Source organism: Seriola lalandi, unplaced genomic scaffold (assembly GCF_002814215.2).
Source record: "Seriola lalandi dorsalis isolate HSWRI2012SDOR001 ecotype SW California unplaced genomic scaffold, Sedor1 jcf7180002054522, whole genome shotgun sequence".
NCBI lineage: Eukaryota > Metazoa > Chordata > Actinopteri > Carangiformes > Carangidae > Seriola > Seriola lalandi.
In genome coordinates, this window is record NW_019525075.1 from 637,028 (window position 1) to 658,458 (window position 21,431).

General features: G+C 40.6%; 3 protein-coding genes across 4 annotated transcripts; 2 read left to right on the forward strand and 1 right to left on the reverse strand.

Annotated features, from left to right (window-relative positions):
• Positions 1-842: 842 nt before the first annotated feature.
• LOC111660820 (SUZ RNA-binding domain-containing-like) lies at positions 843-5,347 on the reverse strand. Its single transcript, XM_023414226.2, has 4 exons — positions 5,215-5,347; positions 4,040-4,089; positions 3,640-3,909; positions 843-3,502 (listed from the first exon to the last, which is right to left on the reverse strand). Exons 1-4 carry the CDS (start codon positions 5,263-5,265, stop codon positions 3,391-3,393), a joined length of 483 nt encoding a protein of 160 aa, XP_023269994.1. The 5' UTR covers positions 5,266-5,347; the 3' UTR covers positions 843-3,390.
• Positions 5,348-5,444: 97 nt separating this feature from the next.
• fbxo42 (F-box protein 42) lies at positions 5,445-13,723 on the forward strand. Of its 2 annotated transcripts, XM_023414181.2 has the most exons (12): positions 5,445-5,559; positions 6,743-6,956; positions 7,728-7,765; positions 7,909-8,188; positions 8,405-8,521; positions 9,363-9,497; positions 10,379-10,532; positions 10,662-10,772; positions 11,137-11,233; positions 11,641-11,697; positions 11,846-11,962; positions 12,049-13,723. In XM_023414181.2, the coding sequence occupies exons 4-12, from the start codon at positions 7,915-7,917 to the stop codon at positions 13,105-13,107; spliced, it is 2,121 nt and encodes a 706-aa protein (XP_023269949.1). In that variant the 5' UTR covers positions 5,445-5,559; positions 6,743-6,956; positions 7,728-7,765; positions 7,909-7,914; the 3' UTR covers positions 13,108-13,723. The 2 variants fall into 2 exon arrangements, with proteins under 2 accessions (XP_023269949.1, XP_023269948.1); XM_023414180.2 differs by lacking the exon at positions 7,728-7,765.
• Positions 13,724-15,347: 1,624 nt separating this feature from the next.
• On the forward strand, positions 15,348-21,358 carry slc25a34 (solute carrier family 25 member 34). The gene is made up of 6 exons (XM_023414204.2): positions 15,348-15,476; positions 15,956-16,680; positions 19,195-19,260; positions 19,925-20,077; positions 20,157-20,291; positions 20,408-21,358. The coding sequence occupies exons 2-6, from the start codon at positions 16,180-16,182 to the stop codon at positions 20,582-20,584; spliced, it is 1,032 nt and encodes a 343-aa protein (XP_023269972.1). The 5' UTR covers positions 15,348-15,476; positions 15,956-16,179; the 3' UTR covers positions 20,585-21,358.
• The last annotated feature ends 73 nt before the right edge of the window (positions 21,359-21,431 follow it).

A 21,431-nucleotide genomic window follows, 5' to 3' on the forward strand; every position in this document is an offset into this window, starting at 1 on the left:
GGTCCGAGCACCTGAAATGTACGGAAACAGACGGCCAGTACAAAACTGAGCGAGGGCCAGTCTACGGCTGCAGCAAAGGCTGGACTTTCTAGGGCCCCCAGATCCCCAGTTTCACTTCATATCGAGTTGAGGAAACTCAGTGTCAAACTCTATTTCTGTTTTAATTTATACAGTACTCATTTGTTGCAGATTGGTTCATCATATTACATCATTTTTTTCAGATTGACTGCAACCAACAATTATTTTCATCATCTATACATCATCCCTCAAACCATAAGTTAACATTCAAATTTAATTTTTGTTTGACCAAAAGTCCAATAAGGTGGAGGTCATTTGGGGTCCCTGGGGAACTCAGCAGATCATGACACAAGCAACTCCTCTGACTGATTTGACTCAAACCTGAAGATGTCATCTCAAGCCACTCAATTCTTTCAGTCGACTCACATCATCAGCAGAGTAAAAGGTAAAAGAAAAAGTGGGAGTGCATTATTAGTTAAAGAAAAATACACTGCACATCTTCCAGCATGGCTCTGCTAGGAGCAAAAGCATAAATGTTCCCAGCTAAACAACAAATAGATTATAGTGGTCCTGCACCCTAATAGGTGCTGGGCATATTTGCTGCTGTACATTTTTGTCTAAGTTTCTCCCTCAAATCCATAACCTGACCTCATGTCTATACAAATCCCAAGGTACAATCCCTTATAAACGTATATTCATATCCCCTGTTTGTAATGTATGAACACAGGAGGGTGCACAGTCTCTCAATGCTTTATGAGGAATAAATCATACAACTTTCTGCTCAAGAACCAGGTTTCATGAAATATAAAACATACACCAAGCTCTCTCCTTGAAGTGTGTTTATTAAAGGGTATTCAAATTTCATGTGTTTTTCAAGTTTCAAAATAACAATGACATCAAACCAGCCACAAACACAACAGGAGCTGTGAATGTCTGAAACAAAGCATCATGGGTAAAATCACACATATACAGCATGGTCATTTGCTTTTAGTGATCAATTTAAATTTATAACAAACCCCTCTCATTTCATCCCAGTCCCTGGGAGGAGTGTATTACACGCATGAATAGAAATCAGTGACGTTACAACCTTTCATGTCACTCCTTCAAACAGCGTATATTATCTCATAAAACAAAAATACCGAGATATTAGAACTGCAACAGAGAACTTATTAGCTTTCTGTCCTCAAACAGCAAAAAAACTTCAGTTCTACTCTAACTTAAATTCCCAGAGATCATTAGTGAACGATGCACTCCTCTGACCTGAAGTTTCTTATTCTTTGGCAGGTAGTGAGGTTGAATAGGTGGAACAAATGCAGCAGTTTTTGCCATATTGAACAGTTTGCTCTATAGCACATTCGCTCACTGCAAGGTGTTTAATTTACTGTTAATTATAGTTTCAGTTCATTACACTTCCTGCGAATAATCTATTTACCTGGAATTATTGGGACAAATTATGGTGAAAGCAAAGCCATGGAGCACTTCTCCAAGAGAAGCTTTGCTTTACATTTACTGAGTGTGGTTTCGTATTTTCCTATAACTCTAGGTCAGTGTGGCTATCAACTGTGCATCAATTATCTAGGATTTACATATGTAGGATGTAGGATTTACAACAAAATAATTGCCCTACTACATGTGCACAAAAAGCAAGATTAACCAGCATGAACTACACATAACTATCCATGGAAAATGTAACCAGGGATAATTGTTATTTAAGGCAAAGTGTTAAAAGGTTAAAAATTTGCTGCAGGTTCATTTATTGTGAACCTTTCAATAACTGTCAGTACTAGCAAGTCATCAGTAATTGATTACATGATTGATTTCATGGTTTGCAAACTTTCATTTTCAATTGGATGCAAAAAAGCAGACAATGTTGTAAAACCCTGGAGCGGAAAAAACAAAATCAAAACACACAGCACTGAGGACATTCATCTAAACCAGAAAGTGGAATCTGGCTTCCTTCTACAGGACACTGATTAAAAGGTGAGATTTCCATTATTATTTCTATATAATTTTCATAGTTTAAATCACACTTTTCCCTGACCCCGACAGAATATTTGCCAAAAGGAAGCATGGGATTATGACACGCTTGGCATGAAACTGTTATTTCTGAACAATTAACAACCATCATTTTAATAGCACACAGTCAGTCCACATACTGCAACAAAGTCTTCTTTGCTGGACAGATGAATTGCATTTGGCTGTAAGAGAAGCTCCAACTAAGCTATACCGATTAGAAGCAGTGAGACAACAAAGACAAAGATGCATGATTACTTCTTTCAATTCATGGATAGGTCCGACTTATTCCTATTTGATGAACTTTAATATGACTCTACAAGTAAAGTTTGCTATGCAGACTACATCATCTATTCTGGTACAAACTACTGATCTCCTGACTTAAACAGACTATGACTCAAAAAAAAAAAAAAAAAGAAAAAAGAAAAGAAACACACACAAACATGAAAAATACTATGTAAACTGTTTAAAACAAAACACAGCACAGGTAATTAGTCAATACATAAAAAAACAAACAAAATTCAGGGAGTAATTTCATTATTATTGCTTGAATAAGCTTAGATTTAGTGACACTGTCCTTCCGATCTATAATCTTTGGCCACAGGCTGTGTGCCCACCGGGCGTTTCTCCAATAGCCACCAGTGCCAAACAGAGGCCTATGGACTGTTGAAAGTGCTGGTCTGGGCCACTACAGTATCAAAACACACTTTTGAGCACAGGGCACTTTTACTCAAAGGGCTTTCTATCACCTCGTTCTGAAGCTGCTGAACACACAGTAAACTCTCGGCACTGTCAAGCACTTAATTTCCACTGAACCCAACAAACTGAGGCCAGCTTCCCGGTGGACACCCAGCCATAATCCACGCACCATCAGTGGAAAGGCCCGTTTGTTTGTTTGCATGTCTCTGGGGAATTCCCACAGATTCACAAGCTCTCTTTATTCTCCCTGAAGAGACAGACACCTGATACCCTGGCACTCGGCCGGCCAATCAGACTTAAAATCATAGGGCACCTCATGGTACATCGAAGTATCACAGTGTGTAGGGATGTGAGGCAAAAACCTGTTCACAGTGTGGAACAGAAGGGGTTTCAGATCTTTGGCTGATCTCTGCCAGCCCCTTGCAACGATCCACATAAGGGAGAAGACAAGGCGAAAGGCAAAGACCATGCCAGTAAGCAGAGAAGAGAGAGGGTGGAGAAGATCGTCCCAATCCATGCAACGCCTTCATATTTCTAATGTCTGTCAAATTTTATGTCATCCCACCACTCTGCTCTTCATATCACAGACAACCCCTTTAACTGCCACCCTTCATGGCCTCTCAGGGAGACAGCTGTTTCCTTGCAGCAGGCAGCTCCAGTTTATCTGCACAGTCGAAAGCCTGAGGTGCCATCTGGGCCGGTGGGCTGGCGGATCACATGATTGTTTGGACGAACTGGTTCTGGTGGTTGCTGCGCACTCAGACGAGTTGGCCTAATAACACAGGGAAAAAACGTAGAATAAATTACATGTTTTTTCTACTAATATTATCCACTAATTTCTATCTACGTCTTTTCTTCTCCCCTTTAACAAATGTGGATTTTGTAGTTTTTACCATAATAATGTCTTACCTGTCCTGGCATGGATTGTCCTGAGGAGTTTCCTCTGAAGAAGCACTACCCAAAATCCTTCTCCTGGCTTCTGCATACTCTGCCTCCCTCTGGGCCAAAGACTTCATCTGCTGAGAGGGACGAGACGAGGATGCAGGGTTTCCTGTGGTACCGTTATTTGAAGGACGCTTTAAAATTCGAATTTGTGGTGGGGGTGCTGCAGGCAGAGAGTCATCCTGGATTACTATAGCAGTTTGCACAGGTGAACCACCTGAACCCAACCTGGACTTCCTGCACAGGTGAGAAAGTGTGAGAAAAATATTTAAAAAAATTTAAATTAAAAAAAAAAAATATATATATACTGAATGTATATATACACATCATATATTTAAGACTTTTGATAAATCTGCTGTTTACTTACTTTGCCTCCTGATTTATTTTCAGTTTAGCTTCAAGCCTTCTCTCTATTTCCTGAGGAGAAAGACATATTTATCTTTACTGTACAAGTTAATTTTCTGTCTCATTGACAGCAGACATGTTCACGAGATCTGTGTTTCTAAGTTGCTGGCATCTGAGAAAACATACTTCTGGAAGATATTCTGATACAATTCAACCATTACAGAGCAATAAACGCTATAGTAAGGGATCTATTTAATCTCTGGACAACAGAGAGTACAGACTACAGAACACATTACTCTGTAATACCACATGGAGGGCCTAACATAGACTTCAATTGTGTTGTATTTGCAGCGCGTTTGTGTGTTTGGCTGTGTTGTGAGTATTTGCAGCATGTGTTATCAAATTGATTAAACTGTTTTAGAATTTGATTGTGCATTGTCTATTTGCATGTGTTTTTGCTTAAGTTTCGGTGCGTTGACATTTCAGGGCCACCGTAGGCAAAATATATGTAGTTGTAATTAACAAATATTCATATACAGCCTACTATTGCATTTTACTCCTAAATCATTTTAATCTCCCTTAGATGATAATAGATTAGCTGCTTTTAACAATAAAAGGTATTGATATTGACATTCTGGTCATTTTATCACTTGGAATTGGATTGAAACCAACTTTTTTTTATTCCACCTGTAGTATAATCTACCAACACATGATAGAAACCCCTGCTAGAGCTCTCTGGTTATACTACAACTATTCTCTCTCAGTGAACCTGACTCAATGCACTGTTATGCTATTCTAATGATTCACCTCAGTGCAGCCAGTCATTTCCGCAATGGGCGGGTCTAAACAATGGTGCCTTTATAGGAAAAAGTCTGCTTTGTAAAAATTGAGCCTTCTTTGTGGTTACTACTCCGGTTTTGCACGCATTTAATAAATAATAATTTCGTAGAGCAGATGACAAGAAGCCAGGCTCAGTCCCAAATCGTAGTGGGACAGCGAGGCCTGCAGGACTCAGCCCGGAAGAGAGGCTGCTGTCTTTGATAAGAAAACAAACCGAAATAAATAAATAAATAAAAAGCGTGTATTAATTTTCAAGCATTACACCCATCCAGCGTTTCGTGGGTCACTGCTAAGTGGCTGTCGAACCGAAATAGGGTTACAACCTGGTTTCGCACGCCATGTATTAGTGTTTCTCACCCCGCTGTCCGCTGCCTCTTCCCAGCTCTCTGCAACCTCCTCATCCTCCATGTTTAACAGGACTACTGGCTGGTTACCTCCTCGGCTCCGCCGGCTAACTATTTCCCATTCACGTCGAGGACAATTGGCGGAGAGCAGCTTCTGCACCGACCCACCGATAGTACGATTTAACGGGTTTTTGTTGTCAGATGAAGGTTGAAGGACCAGATTCACAAATCTTTGCCTGGCCGCGTGTGTTAGCCTGTTAGCTTAACGCTCCACCGTGGACACCCTCCTCCCCTCCTCCGGCTGCCTGTTACTTTAAATTTGGCGTCACGTCCACCTCGGTAAATCAACCGGTTGCCGGTAGGTCCCACACACCGCTCAGAGGAAAAATGACGACTGTATATGTAAACAGTAACCTCTACCTGTCGACAGTTATGTTAGCTGTTAGCCAGGTTTAAGACCTAGCGAAGCGACGTTGAAGATCTCTTCTGATTGGGCAGTTAAAGGGAAAGTTAACGGAAACTTAACTTTGGTTAACCGGTTCTCCGTTTTCTGCTCCTCTTACTGTTGAGAAAACTAGTGCTGTTTGAGACCGACTCTTGGATTTGTGAAAACTCTATTTTATTTATGAAAGCAAGAAAGGACGAGTTTACTGTTGTTTTTAATCGTCTAGACCACATTGATAATGTTCAAGATCAAAAACCACTACTTCCCAAATATGGACTAGATTATGACAGATTTAAGATACTTTAAAACACGATTTCAGATTGGTAAAAACCTTTATTGTATTTGTGAAAACGCATTGTACTTTTTAATACTATTGTACTACATCACTACATTTATTTGGCGGCTTTAATTAGTTAAGTTTACACATAAAAAAATTAATCAAAAAATAATATGGAAATCTCTTAAAATATGATGCTTTGTTATAATTTAAACTGTATAGTAAAGTTGAAAAAACAGAAAATTCATTGGAAACTATTTGGATAATCATTTAAATCATTTTTCATACAAAATGCCAAACAATCATGGTTCCAGGTTCTCAAGAATTTGCTGCTTTTAATAATATTGTAATAATTGGTTGGGCAAGCATCATGTAGGTGGGCTCTGGGTATTGGGTAACTATGACGGTCATTTCTTATTATTTTCTTAATTGTTTCAAACCAAATAATCAGCAGATTAATCCATAATGAAATTAATCATTAGTTGCTCCACCTCAAACAACTGCAACAGTAAAATGCTTTTACATGAACACACGAGTAATAATGTAAGGGTGTAAAGTATATAATTTAACACTCATGGGGATTTTGGGGACACGTTTCTGCATTCAGCACATTTTCCTGATTATACCTAGACATTTTTACTTAAGTAACATTTTCAATGCAAAAAACCTTTTCATGTAACAGAGTATTTTACAGTGCGGTTTTAGTGCTTTTTTTAATTAAAAGATCTGAATACTTCCTCCCACAAGAACACTTTTTATATTTTAATGGGTTTCATACGGTAATCACAACTTTCCCCTCGGCAACACTTTTGCCTGCAGCGGCTGGGGGCGCAGTGTCTGGGGCTGGGGACCCACCCTGGTGCCACGGACGGTCCGCGGCTGCTGGAGCGTCGCTGTGTTGCGGAGGACGCTCTTCACAGAGCGGAAGATGGCGACTGTTTGGAGGCTGCAGAGGAACCTCCGGAGCTGATACCGGGGAGGAGGAGAGAAGAGACACACTCAGAGACCACAGAACACCACGTCTAAAACAACGGTATTAACAAGGCCGGGTTCAGGGTTTTCAGTTTCAGGGTTGAAATCCCGACAGAGTGTCTGACATTAGAGGAGCTACCGTTAGCAAAGATTACCAGCAGTACACCTGACTCAAGATAGCAGCTAGCTTGTTAGCTGCCAGGGTGTAACTGAGCCTGAAATGATGTCGTGTCATTGAGGTAATTAGGAAGTGGATGTGTTTCCATGCGGTGTCGAGCAGAGGTATGTAAAAGAAAACGCATCTGCTGTGGCTCTTTGCGTTTATCTAAAGATTCGTTAATGCTAACGTTAGCTTGGGTGCTCATGAAAAGTTAGCTAGCGTCGTTAGCCAGTGCTAGCACATATTCTCTGAGGATCAAACGTTAAATTCAGCAACATGTTCACGCTGGTTAGTCAGCGAAAAAGTGTTTTGCAGCATAAGCCATTCCTCGTTTAGCTGTATGACATAGCACACGTTCAATGTATTTTTCCTATGTAGATATCTTTCGTAGATAATTAGCATTAGCAGTCCAACATTTCATTTATTATGTCACGGCTAACGACAGCTAGTTAGATGTAGCTAACGATATAAGAGGGACGTGCTGTGTGCTGGGGCCAGCTGTGAAGGCTAAAGAAAGGGCACCACCCGTTTTAAACAATGGGTGTAACAATTAAGCCTGCTGCCACAAAAATACTATATTGGTTACAGGTCTGCAGTGTCATTGGGTTTCTAGGGTAGGATCAGATCTTATCCAGTTTTCTTTAAGTATTTCTCATTAAATTTGCTTTCCAGAAATCCAATAAGGAACATATAGGGCAGATGTGCAACGGGTGAGTCTACCAGCATAAATAGAATAATTGACTTAAAAGCTGTTTTATTGTAGCTAAATGTGTCTAATAGATGCTATACATGTTCCTTAGCATCATGATCATCGGTGCATACATCACTAATATGTCTCCGGATGTCTCAACAGACAACAATGTCCCGCTCCCCTGACAATGAGGATGGATGCTTTGTTGCCATGGATACGGAAGATGATGGTACAGAGCCTGCTGGGATCACAGAGGAAGTAGAGGCAAAGATGGGGTCCTGCCGACAAGAAGGGAACATGGACAGTGGTGCCAAAGGAGGAGGGAGAACAATGATGGAGTTGCCAGAGGAAGTTCTTGAATATATTTTGTCCTTCCTCTCACCTTACCAGGAGCACAAGACTGCTGCGCTTGTATGTAAGCAGTGGTATCGCCTCATTAAAGGTATGCCTCTTGTATTTGCATAATCATGCTCAAAACTGAATCAGAAGGTGGAGTGGATAGTGTCACTGTGGTGTGAGTACACCATGAGCAGAGCAGGGAAACAAGGCTTTAAACAAGGATTCAGTGAAATGTGCTCATACTCCAATTTGAACATTCTGCATGTGGTAACATAACCTCTTGTGTGCCTTTTATTTACTTACATTTTCTCTTAACTAGGTGTTGCTTATCAGTGCTACCATGGTTTCTTGAGAGCTGTCCAGGAGGGAAATATCCAGTGGGAAAGTCGAACATACCCATATCCAGGAACCCCTATTACTCAGCGCTTCTCACACAGTCAGTATATGTTGCTTTACCACAATTTGAGTTTTACATCATATATTCAGTGTTGAATGATACCCCTTTTTTTCCCCAATAAACCCATGAAGTTGCTGAGAAATACAGTACTTAAGGTTTTGCATCTAGCGCCTCAAAATGTTTTTATGCAGTATTATCTGTGGATCAGGTTATGAGTCCAGGGTAGAGCAGAAAAATTCCCTTCTACCTTGTGCAAGATTAGTGATTCATAAAAAAAGAGCAATGTCAGATACATTATCGGTTTTGTTATGATATGGACTCCAACATCACTTAAAGATTTAGTTTTCAAGTTTATGTTTTCAAGCTGATGCCACAATCACAAGCTTTGCATTTTTACATCTCTCTCCTGCCTGTGTACCAGGAAGTTTGTGAACATTGTTCTTTTCCTAAACCAATAGAAGTAACAGAAATGTTGTTTATTTGTACTTGCTTTAAAAGCATTTTTTTCAATTAACATTGAACTGTGCATATATCCAGTGTCAAAGACTGTTGCTTAATTTACTGAATTGAAGGTCACTTATTTCTTAAGCTTATCTTCATGTTGATGCAAATCCCCATGTATGTAATCATTTAAATGCAGTGTTAGTTGACTGGATTTTTAAAGTAATATGACAGAGACTAGATGCAGATCTGGAAATTTCTTCCATTTATCATTTAATTGCAAACACTCGCCTCTGGTTTTCCTGTTCTTGCACATGAAAAGAAAAATGTATATAAAAAAAGTAACAATAAGAAGTAGATGTAAAACACTTGAAGCTCTCACTGTTTGCTGCATTTTGCTGTAAATTTGTGGCTAATTTTTCTTTTTTGGGGTTTGCAGGTGCATGTTACTATGACTCAAACCAGTCCATGTATGTGTTTGGGGGTTGTACTCAGAGTAGCTGCAATGCTGCCTTCAATGATCTATGGAGACTTGACCTCAACAGCAAGGAGTGGATCCGCCCTTTAGCCTCAGGTATGAGTACATGGGGCTTATGTAAGGGGAACTGTGGGAGGGTGAACTCACAAATGTGGATACAGTGCTAAGAGCACAGTGTTTGAGGAGGTGGCAGTAAAAAAGAAAGAAGCACCAGTGAAATCAGATGTTGGCAATAACGTGTCTTCAGTAATCTGATCACAACAGCTCTAAGCGTGTCAGTTCACACATGGCATTAAAATGCGTCTCCACATGGGTCTTGAGTGTCCAGTTGTGATCATATCTCACTTCCCCACTCTATATTCAGATAAATAAGTACACGTTGTTGTTTTTACCCGCTCCGACTCGGACCAGGACCCATTCACGTTCACACTGCTCGAAGAATGTGGCCACATGTGGCCACATGTGGCCTACACCACCTCTGAATGTGGTCTGAGGGATCAGATATGAAATGCATCCGCAGTGCGCCCTGGGTGCATTCACACCTGTACTCAGAGCTCTCCACTTGTGATTGTATTACCCAAGATGGATGTTAATGCCCGGTCTGAACAGGGCCTAGGTCACTTCTGCAAAGACTATCTACTGTCAGAGACTTTGTCTAATGTATCATAAAATTAATGTTCATTCAATGTTGTCATGTAAAAATTTCAGCCACTTGTATGTGAAGTAGAAAAAGTATTACTTAGTCTTAGTCTGTGCCATATTTTCAATTTCTGTTCAGACATTTTCACATAAGGAAATAAGTGGGAGTCAACTTAAAGTTTTAGGTCAGTTTGGTCAGTCATTTTCTCCACTAAATTGTTTTGGGGTTTATTTATTGGATTAAAGAATTACAGATATATAAAGCATCATGCTTATTCAGCCAAAAAGCCCCCCCCTATAATAATAATAAATCCTGTCTCTGCTCTTTTCTTTTACAGGCTCTTATCCATCTCCCAAAGCTGGAGCAACTCTAGTGATGCACAAAGATCTGTTAGTGCTCTTTGGGGGATGGACTCGCCCAAGCCCTTATCCACTGCACCAACCAGAAAGGTTTTTTGATGAAATCCACACATACTCTCCTTCAAAGAACTGGTGAGTTGGATTTCAGTGCCGGGAGGTAGATGTCATAGTTAACACGAATGATGAAGTAGTTGAAGCTCAGTACTTTTCATCATAATTTTTCTCTCTTCGTTTGATTTATTATTTCTTTTGCTTTATCAGGTGGAACTGTATCGTAACAACACATGGACCTCCACCCATGGCTGGCCACTCTTCCTCTGTAATTGGAAACACCATGGTGGTGTTTGGGGGATCTTTAGGAGCACGTCAAATGTATGAATGTATTACTTGAATTTAAATACACTTTATCTAAAACTGAGCTGCATAGATTAAAGCTGAAATCTGTAACTTTCTGCAAAGTCAAACTACTGGAAAGATGATGAGGTGTGCATTGCATTGCATGTTTGCAAAGGTCTTTCACCTCGTTGTTTCTAGACAGTAAAAATGTTATTGACTTCTCAGGTGTCATGTGATTCTGGGTATATTCTTTACTGTATAAAGTTACATCTGCAGTGCTCAGAACCCATGAACAATCACTGTTGTTAAGCCCATAAAATGCAACACAACAAAAGCAATGAATGAAACCCTTGGCTGTCACACCTCACTGCGTTGTTCTGCCCTTTGTTGGTTCTTACAGGAGTAATGAAGTTTGGGTTCTGGATCTTGAACAGTGGTCCTGGTCCAAACCACCCATATCTGGCCCTTCACCACACCCACGAGGAGGCCAGTCACAAGTAAGGATTTCTTTGTTGATTCAAGCTATAGAAAATTATCCACTGTGTTTTTAACCATCTTTGATAGTGTTTTTGTTGATCACAACTTTTTTACATGGTCCCACTTTGGTATATAGTATATATATGGTATATAATTGTTGTGAATTTTTAAAGGAGCTTTCCATGTTTTGCTAACGCTACAAAGCCAATGTTAGCATTAATAGTTGTTTACTTACCTGTCTAGAAGAAACATTAATCAAACTTAATTAATTTACTTGCCAAGAGCTGCCTCCAGCACTGGAAAGCAACACCCTCGTTTTGCTTCTTTTTTTATCACTTCTTCTCTTGTACTGAGGTTAGCATGCTTAACAGCTAGCCCTTTTTTTTATATGAAATGAAATGATACCATTTAAATGTTTTCCTATTAGATTGTCATTGATGATCAGACGTTGCTCATCTTGGGAGGATGTGGTGGCCCGAATGCAGTAAGTTTCTTTTTTTTTTTTTCTTCATATTAATATCAGAACAACATACAGAGAAAGAGAGAGTTACAAAAAGTATCTCCCAGCAAAGGTTTCATGTGACTACATGTGACTGCAGTTTTGACTTAACCTTTTATTTTGTGTATTAAAGCTCCTTAAAGATGCCTGGCTGCTACACATGGATGCGCCACCATGGAGATGGCAGCAGCTGCAGGTGGAAAATGAAGACCATGGAGCCCCAGAGCTTTGGTGTCACCCAGCTTGTAGAGTAAGTATCTGTCCTAACTGTCCTGCAATCATAGTGTGTTTGTGAAATTATAAAATCCATCACTAATGTGTCATTCTTTCTTCAAGGTGGGTCAGTGTGTGGTGGTTTTCTCACAGGCTCCATCTGGCCGTGCACCACTCAGCCCAAGTCTTAACTCTCGGCCCTCCCCCATAAGTGCCACACCTGCCCCTCTGGGCCCCGAACCGCCTTCCTTGCGCTCTCAGTCCCCTGTTCGGAGTGGGGCTGCCGGTGTTGTCCTGGGAGCTGTTGAAGAGGCTCCGTGTGTAAATGGTCGATGGGGAACATTGAGACCTCGGCCTTCAGCGAGAGGGAGTGCCAGAGATGGAAGCCCATCCTCATCCCAACAGCCGTCTCCTTCACAAGGCCCAGACAGCCCTCCTCTTCCACCACTTCCTCCATTATTAAATGGATCCTCCCCTTCACCCCGGACCAGCCCAGCCCAGGCTGCATCTCCTCCTTCCCGCCCTCACCCGCCTGCCTCCACAGACTATGGTTGGGAGTCTCCCCCTTCTGCCTCTCACCATGTTGAGGTCCCCAGCACTAACGGCCTACATACGCCTCCTGTAGGCTCCCCACGCACTCCCCCAGGCGCAGTGTCCCCCGCTGCCTTACGACGAGGTCTGGAGGCAGTGAAAAACAAATCTTCCTCATCTTTACCATCGTCTTCTTCATCGTCTTCCCTTCAAACACAGGGAGCTTCTCCTGGAGGAGGAGGAGGAGGAGCAGCAGCCGGTCCTCCTGGAACCCCTCCCTCATCATCCTCCAGCCCTCCACAGGCCGCTGGAGCTGATGGACATGCTATCCCACCTATTGCACGGCGTCTCGGTCATCACCCACCTCAGAGCCTGAACGTAGGCAAGCCTCTGTACCAGTCTCTCAACTGCAAGCCCATGCAGATGTACGTACTGGATGTGTCACGGGCCAAATCTGCTGGAGTGGTGTCCTGGAGAGTTTACGGGAACGGGACTCCTGCAGCAGTTACAGGGCCCCCGGAGACCAGCCTTCACACAGTGGTACAGGGCAGGGGAGAGCTCATCATTTTTGGAGGCCTCATGGACAAAAAACAGAATGTGAAGTACTACCCTAAAACCAACGCCTTGTACTTTGTACGCGCTAAAAGGTAATGCAGCTCCAGGTGGGATTGGGAAGACAGACGCTTCGCCCTGTGACCACACAAGGGAACTGACACACAAGGCCTTTTTCCTATAGAGAGGATTATGGGAAAAGAACATAATCATTGTTAGATGTTCCACTTCAGAACTTCACGATCCCCCTTCTGCCTACTGCAAGCATTCAATATAAAACACTTTAACTACACTTTGATAAAAACATTTGGTTGAGTGAGAATCTTGGCTGTGTGTGTGTGTGTGTTTGTGAGTGCAGTGATTAGAGAGAACAGGACATTTCTTGTTGTTCCCCAAAAGGTGATCAACCAAACAATAACATTTCTGTTTTTCTGTGTCACCCTCCTCTGAACTCTTGAAAGAGGAACTATGGAAGAACGGACACTGTTGACAGAAACGGTTGACCTTGCATTTTGTATCACTCTTTAAGCCTGCAATGTTTACATTGAAAACGGTGTGAGTGTGTGTGTGTATGTGTGTGTTATGTGTGCACGGTGGTGGTTAAAAGTTGTTGACTAATGTGTGTCGGGGGCCATGGTGGGTGAGAGAGATGGCACTGTACTATAAACATAGTTAAACAATAAAGGCCTCCATGTCTGCTCTGTCACAGTCTTAACATGCCTGCTGTGTGTGTTTGTTTGTTGTCTATCAGTCATTGCTGATTTTTTTGATGAAAATGCCTCAGGACAAGGTTCATTAGTAGCTGTTGTGGAGCTTTCAATCGTATCACATGATCCTCCTCAGCAGATGCACTTTGTCCAAGTTGTCATGGAAATGGAGAATGAATTTTCAGTCTGAATTTTGAAGCCAACATGAAGGAGAAGTGTGAACGCAAAGACAGGCCAAAATAATTTGAATTTTATAAGCAAGTGGAAATCTGAGATTTAATCACTACACAATACTTCATGTTAATATTTTAATGCTATTGAATTCAAGGCATAAAAATATTTTCCTTTAAAGACCATCTGATTTTATTCTGTTTGAATTCCCCTATCTGAAATTTCCTGTAGGTCATTTGAAGTAGTGCACAAACTACGTTTCTTGGTTTGTTTTCACATATTCAAACGGAAAATTTAAATGTCTTAATATCCAAAGATTTATATCCAAGTTGTGTGAATCCAGTTATGGATCTAAAAATTCAAGTCGAGATAGTTTTAGTTGGTTTAATTCAAGCACCAAAATTAAAGATGAAAACTTCAAACCTGAACATCGGGGCTTTTGCTCTTTTGTAATTATACGTTTCTGACTTGTTCATGTTAGTTGGAATTTTTCAAAATTAAACCAATCCAAGTTAAGCAACTCATTTTTTAAATTAGATATTTACTCAAATGTGCCTTTTTTTTGAATATTTAACTCTTGAGTTTTCCGTCTGAAATTGTAATAAAGAAGAGGAAGGACACATGGTCCTCAATGTTAAATATTTCAATGCTCTAAATTCAGTTGTATTTACATTTTAACAAAGTACTGAGAAGTGATTCAATTTCACAATTAGGTGTTCAATTTATAAGATTCAAATGACCAAGGCCTGTCTTTGCTTCCATAAGAAGTGACAACTGAGCAAACTTCATCTGCTGAAGAAGATCATGTTATATGATCGAAAGCTCCAGAACGGGTACTAATGGACCCCGTAATGAGATTATTTTATCAACTTTGAGCATTTGATTTACTCGTTCAGAGGCATTTGATTAATATTTAATATATTTTTATGATGTACTTTATGGAGCTGTAGACCAGCGGCCTCTAGTGGCTGCTGACACAACACAGAAAGAAAAAGGGCAAATAGATGAGTCATCTCAACTGGAAGTAGCATAATTTATTCTACATATAATTTACGCATTTCCCAGCAAATGCTTCTTAGCATTTATATTGTTTTTTTTAAATAACAGAGCAACCACATATTATATCCCTGTTTACTAAATTCATCTTTATGCTCAAAATGTGTCTAAAGCAATCAATTACACTAGGAAATATTTAATTAAATGATATGGTGCTGACGTAAAGGTACAGGTTTGTTTTGTTTCTGAGACTATCCATGCTGTTTGTGGCAGATTAACCTTTCTTCAACACCTATCCCTAGTCAGCATTTGGATCTCTGCTCTCCTTTCCCTCAGACACTCCACCCCCCTCTTTGACCAACAATAACCTTTTACCCAGAGAGCTCCTATAGGACCAGAGCGGGGCAGTTTAGAGCAGAGCCATTTGATTCGTTCAGACTCAGGGATATGGTGAGGTGGCAGACAGGACTGAAATGGTATTGGCTCTGACCCGAGGCAGTGGGAGGAGACTTTGACAATGAATATGCTGAGGACACATGTTTACAATGATGGGAGAGAGGGGAAGAATGGAGCTGCACAGGATCACTGAACACTGTGAGTTTCTCAATGAAGTAACCAAATACAAGAGATATTTTCTAACTTTTCTAAAGGCAAGTGAGAGGAGTTTTTTATTTCAGTGTGTTTGTAACTCATGCTTTTACTGCGTATGTTTGTGTAGTTGTGTGTTGGTTTGAATGAACTTGAGTGTGTTGTGTCTATTGATCTTGTCTGCTTGCAAGGATGCATCGTTTAATGTTTGATTTACTATTAAATCTGTTTATGTATTTTCGGGTGTAGTGGTGTTGCATTTCCGCTCAACACTACTACACACTGCAAGTTTAGAGTTAAACTGCCGGACAGGTTTCTAAAATATGTTTGTCATGAGTCATGAGTATTTCCTGGAGGACAATAGGTTTCTTCCCTAGTTTTCCTCTCTCCTGATATGAAGGGCTGAGCCTTTGTAAACATACCTGCACCATATATTTCAAAAATGTTGACACAAACATGAATACACTCTCTCATTCTCCTTGCAGGTGGTGCCTCTCTTAAACAGACTGACAGTCTAGGAAGCTAACGAAAGTCACTACAGAAAGACATCAGAGTGACGCATTGTCCTGTGAGACACAGGCAAAACAAATTCAATGAGTTATCACAAAAGCTGATAGAATTTGTTTTTGACATCACTGTTCTGTACCAAGTACAATACACTCCCTGTTCCCTACCAACTTAGCTAAGGGGGACAAGTCATTTCTCAGGGATGACCAGTGCTCAGCTGCAGAAAACTTCATCCAAAGAGTCTGTGTTTGGTGCCCAACCTTCGCACAGGATGGCGTCCACTGTGTCTGCAGTTCCCCGTGGTGTATTCGGCCCTTCATCACCCCATCCAGCTGTCTGGCCTCCTTTGGACTTCGCCCTGGGTGCTCTTGCCTGCTGCACAGCCTGTGTGTTCACCAATCCTCTGGAGGTTGTGAAGACTCGTCTGCAGCTTCAGGGAGAGTTGCGTGCACGGGGATCCTACCAGAGACACTATCGCGGAGTCTTGCAGGCCCTCTGGGTAGTGGGCCGCACAGATGGGATCCGGGGCCTGCAGAAGGGGCTCTCAGTCGGCCTGATCTACCAGGGTGTTATGAACGGTGTGAGGCTGGGCTCCTACTCCTACTGTGAAGCTTTGGGCATCACCTCGTTCCACGGGGGGAGTCTGCTGTCAGGGGCAGGGGCCGGGGCACTGGGTGCCTTCATTGCCTCTCCTGCCTACCTGGTAAGTTTTCTAGGGTTTAAGGTTTCTTTTATTGTTCCTCTACTGCATTGGTTCCCAGTGTCCCGAAGGAAGGCTTAAGGTGGAATCACATCAGGGATGATATTTTAACAAAATATGAAGTAGACGTTGACTGCTTCAGTGGGGGGGGGGGCATCTTTCTCTCCTTATAAACTGATTTGTATTTTTGAGGTTGGACACCACACTTACTGGGCCTTTTATTGGTTCACAATATTCACAAAGCAATTTCTACTTGTGACTGCTCATTACAGGGTGCTCATTACCCTTTCAGAGTGCTTCATTTTAATTATTTTTAGAGGTCTGAAGAGGTAAAATTACACAGTATTTGACAAGAAAAAAGAAAATCTTAGAGAAAAGTTTGTGTGGTATAATTTAGTCTTATTTTCTACAATAGTTAACACCTTGTTAATTTTTGCATCCTCATATTGCATTCAGGATATATACTGTAGATGTTACTGTTTGTGCATTATATTTTAACAGGAGTCACCTCTTATGCTCCTATTACTTCTGAATATTTTAAGTGTGTCCCTCAATTATTGTGCAGGATGTCGGCCATTATGTCGTTATGCTGGTATCTGTTATACAGTATCTGTCAGTGTGTGTGAAATCAAAAAAACCTCATAGGAAATTGAAACCCCGTGAACCATTGAAAGTGGATCTCATCTGATTAGGTTACACTCAACACACTCATGTCTTACACACAGGTTAAAGAAAACCAAATGAGTTAATTAACAGCCAAACAAGAGACATAAGATAAATAGGAGCAGTGAGCTAATGTAGAAAGATGATACAGATAATTGTCTTCTGAGTCAAGTATTGGATATATATTACGCTAAAGGTTTCAGCACAACACTGCTTTTGTGCAAACAGATGCGTAAGACTGTAAGATTAACCTGTAATTGAACCAGTTAGGTCAACCCTCCCCCAAGCTGTAATCTATAGCAACAAAACGCATACAAAAGTTTTGTAAACAAATTAGTGACAGGCAGCACACTACAAGGCCTGTGCAGAATCAGTCACCAGTTTACAGACTTTATAAGCTGCAGTAGGACATTTCTACATTAAAGGATAAGTTCACATTTTGCAACATTGCAGTACTCACATGTCCTTATGTACACTGAAACAGTTTCTGCTTGCTGTAATCATTCCTCCTGTCCACACTGATCCTTTGTACCACAATTTCAGTTCAGTGATGGGGGGGACAAAATCTGTGTCAAAGCATTTTAATGTTTAGCCAAAACTAATATAAGGCTTTAGCAGTCTGTGATATAAAAATTAAAGCGAATATCTTCCAAAGTTATGTTCTTTTCACTATGAAATTCTCTCTTTTTGTTTCCCTGGACTGTTTCCTTACTGAGCGATTGTAAAACAAAGAGGGGATTTTGTACTCAGCAGCCAATAACTATTTCAATATACAATACATATGGGTATATTAATCTTGTTTTAAGAAAGACTTGAAAAAAATGTGAATCTGTCCTTTTTGGAACCATTAAAGAGAAAGTTAAAGGGAGTTAAAAGGGAAAACGTGGAAAACAACAAAAACTGGCTCATCTTCAAGCCTGACATTGTGAACCATCTTGATTTGACTGTCAAGCACAAACAAGAGACATGAAGGCACACAGCTCAGTTTCAAAGGCGTCTCATGTGCTCTAAATCTATTTTCAGCCGGTTACTGGAACTTGTGAGGAAAAGTACCATTACATTAGTCTGTGTAGTAGAGTCAGTTTAGTCATAGAAAGTGTCAATGCATGTCTTGATATATCATTTCATTACCCATCTGTCCACATGAGATCCACAACCAGGTCCCGCTCAGCTTTGTAGATGCAGATTTAATGTGCATCTATGAAGTCGGGCAAGATTTAAAGCGCTCGTAATGTTTGTTTTTTTACAACATAATGTCAGAATCACAGTCTCTTGATTTACTGCACATTTTTCTATGTGTCCTAATGTTGTTGTTTTTTTGCCACAGCTGTCCGTCAATACATTTTAAACCATCTAACCTTTTGCTCTGTCATGGAAAGACAATCTTATGTGATGACATGTTTGTCTATATCTAGGTCACTGAATATATCCTGCATGTTGCTGCCACGAATAGAAAGTATCTTATATCTTCTTGCTGTGTGCTGCTGGCAGTGAATGAAGGAAGGAGTTTTATTGACACTACGTATGAGGTCGAGTGGAGAGGCTTCTTGTTGTTGTTCGGCTATGAGTGTGGTCTGCATGTTGATCCTCTAGGTTTGCTGCAAATGAATGACTCAGGAAATGAGTTTGACCATTTTCTGGCAAAGTATGAGTTTTATAACTCATGCATGGTGAACATTAGCAGAGTTACCTGTAATTGTTGCACAACTCATCCTGGCATCAGATATTATCTGACATACTGACAGGTCTGGTTTATATCTGTATTTAGCTTCATTTTAAGCACAGTATGTAAAACAGTCTGTTGTATAAACCTGAATGCACATTAAACCTTGTGTGCTGCATTTTTGTTCATAGGTGAAGACCCATCTGCAAGCTCAAACTGTGGAAGCTATAGCCGTAGGTCATCAGCATAACCATCTGGTAAGGCGGGCATATTCAAATAAGACATGTGCATACATTATAAGTTGTTTTTATATAAGTTTACTCCATTACAAGTAAAAGTAAATTCATGCGCTCATTATGCATAGTGGAATCTTTCAGTGTGATATTTTTTATTTATTTTTGATTTGCTACAACATTAAAGTACAAACAATATTTTAATTCTATAGCTGGTCTAGTTTTGGTAGTTTAAACTATAATGCTACATCATTATTTATACAGTGATCATTTAGTTTGTATGCATATCCATAGCCCCATATGAGTGTTTTCAGGTTTCAGTTATTTATTTACCTCCGTTCCACGCTTTATTTACTTAGAAATACATTATGTTTGGGGTTTAAAAAATTCATATCATCAAAAATAATACAGATACTATACAGAGAGATTCAGCTTGGAATCTGTATTACATTAATTGGTGTTTTCAGTTATGCTGTCTTGTTTAAACTTCTCAGGAGTGTGTTTGCATGTATACCCGGGCCTGACTGACAGCATCACACTTGCCCTGCCCTACCTCATTACCAATTTGTTGGTTTGGTGACATTATGTAATTTCCAGCATAGCCCCACCTAGTTTGTCCCTGACCTTAGGCACTATTATCTGCTACTTCCAATTCACTCTTCACCTTTGTTTTTTTTTTTTATGTCAGGGAGTGTCTGATGCCTTTGTTACCATCTATAGAAGAGAGGGTTTAATTGGTCTCTGGAGGGGTGTGAACGGGGCCGTGCCTCGTGTAATGGTGGGATCAGCTGCTCAACTGGCAACCTTCACCTCCGCCAAGGACTGGGTGTCGCATTCTCAGGTAGGTGTGATGAACAGCTGACATTTTTACAGTACATGTAGCTGAACAGTTGTCATCAGATTCTTTTCTTTCCTTGCAGTGGCTTGGTTCAAACAGATGGCTCACGGCTCTGATAGCTGCCATGATCAGTGGAGTCGCTGTGGCTGTCACTATGACGCCGTTTGACGTCATTAGTACGAGGCTCTACAACCAGCCGGTGGATGAGTTTCGTAAGGTCAGTTTAAATAATCTCTTTTCATCAAATTTGTGCTTGCGCTCAGTAATTGCAAAAGGGAGTGTTGTAGGATTAAGATCTGGAGACTAAGTGTTTTCCTTTTCTGCCTTTTAAAGGGACGTCTGTACCATGGATTTTCAGACTGTATGCTGAAAGTCTGCCAAGCTGAGGGCCTGTTGGGGTTGTACAAAGGCATGGGCCCTGTCTTTGTGCGCTTAGCCCCTCACACAGTGCTCAGCATGCTGTTCTGGGATCTGATGAGGGATCAGACTGTGAAGGTCAACCAGAGCTAAAACATCCTAAAGGCCTGCTTATAATCACTGGACTCAGTTATAGATATCAAAGTGTCCATCCATCAATGAGTGGAAAGCTGAATTTAAAGAAAAAGTTTGACATTTTGGAAAATATACTTATTGGCTTTGTTGCTGAGAGTTAGATGAGAGGATTGAAAGCCTCTCATGGCTGTATGGTAGTCAGAGCTGGGCTAGACGTGTCCCTCTGTCTCCAGCCTTTGTGCTGTAGTTTTATAGTCACTGTACAGACAGGAGCACTCTCAGTCTTCTCTTCAAATTCTCCATCAGAAAGCAAACTTGGTGAAAATGTCAAACTATCCTTTAAGTGAGACTTGTCCCTGTCCCATGAAGAAAGGACGGTGGATGAATATTCAATTACTTGACAGAAGATGGACACTTGCTGCACAGACTCTGAGAGACGTTTTGAATCACAATCTTCAAATCTATGAAGTGGGTGATGAACTTTCAGGTTTTACTTTAAATTACCTCAAATAATGAATTTGAGAAAAGTGACTCCCATAAGCTAGTCAATGACGTGCCGATGAACGAAAGAACAAGTCCGGATTATTGAAACATAAACTCTGTATTCCATGGTTATGATCCAGTGTGGGTGCTGTAATCTGTCACAGTTTAATGCATAACTCCTGTTGCCTTGTCTGTTATATGTAAGGAAAGACATCTGATGGAAATGTTTTTATTTACTGCCATATGAACTACTGGTACCTAAAGCCAAGGATGCCATTTGATGTGAGTTTTTTTTTTTTTTTTTTTTTTTTCAGAAACGGGTACTTAAAGCTTTTGAACAGCAGTTAATAATAATAATAATAATAATAATAATAATAAAGAC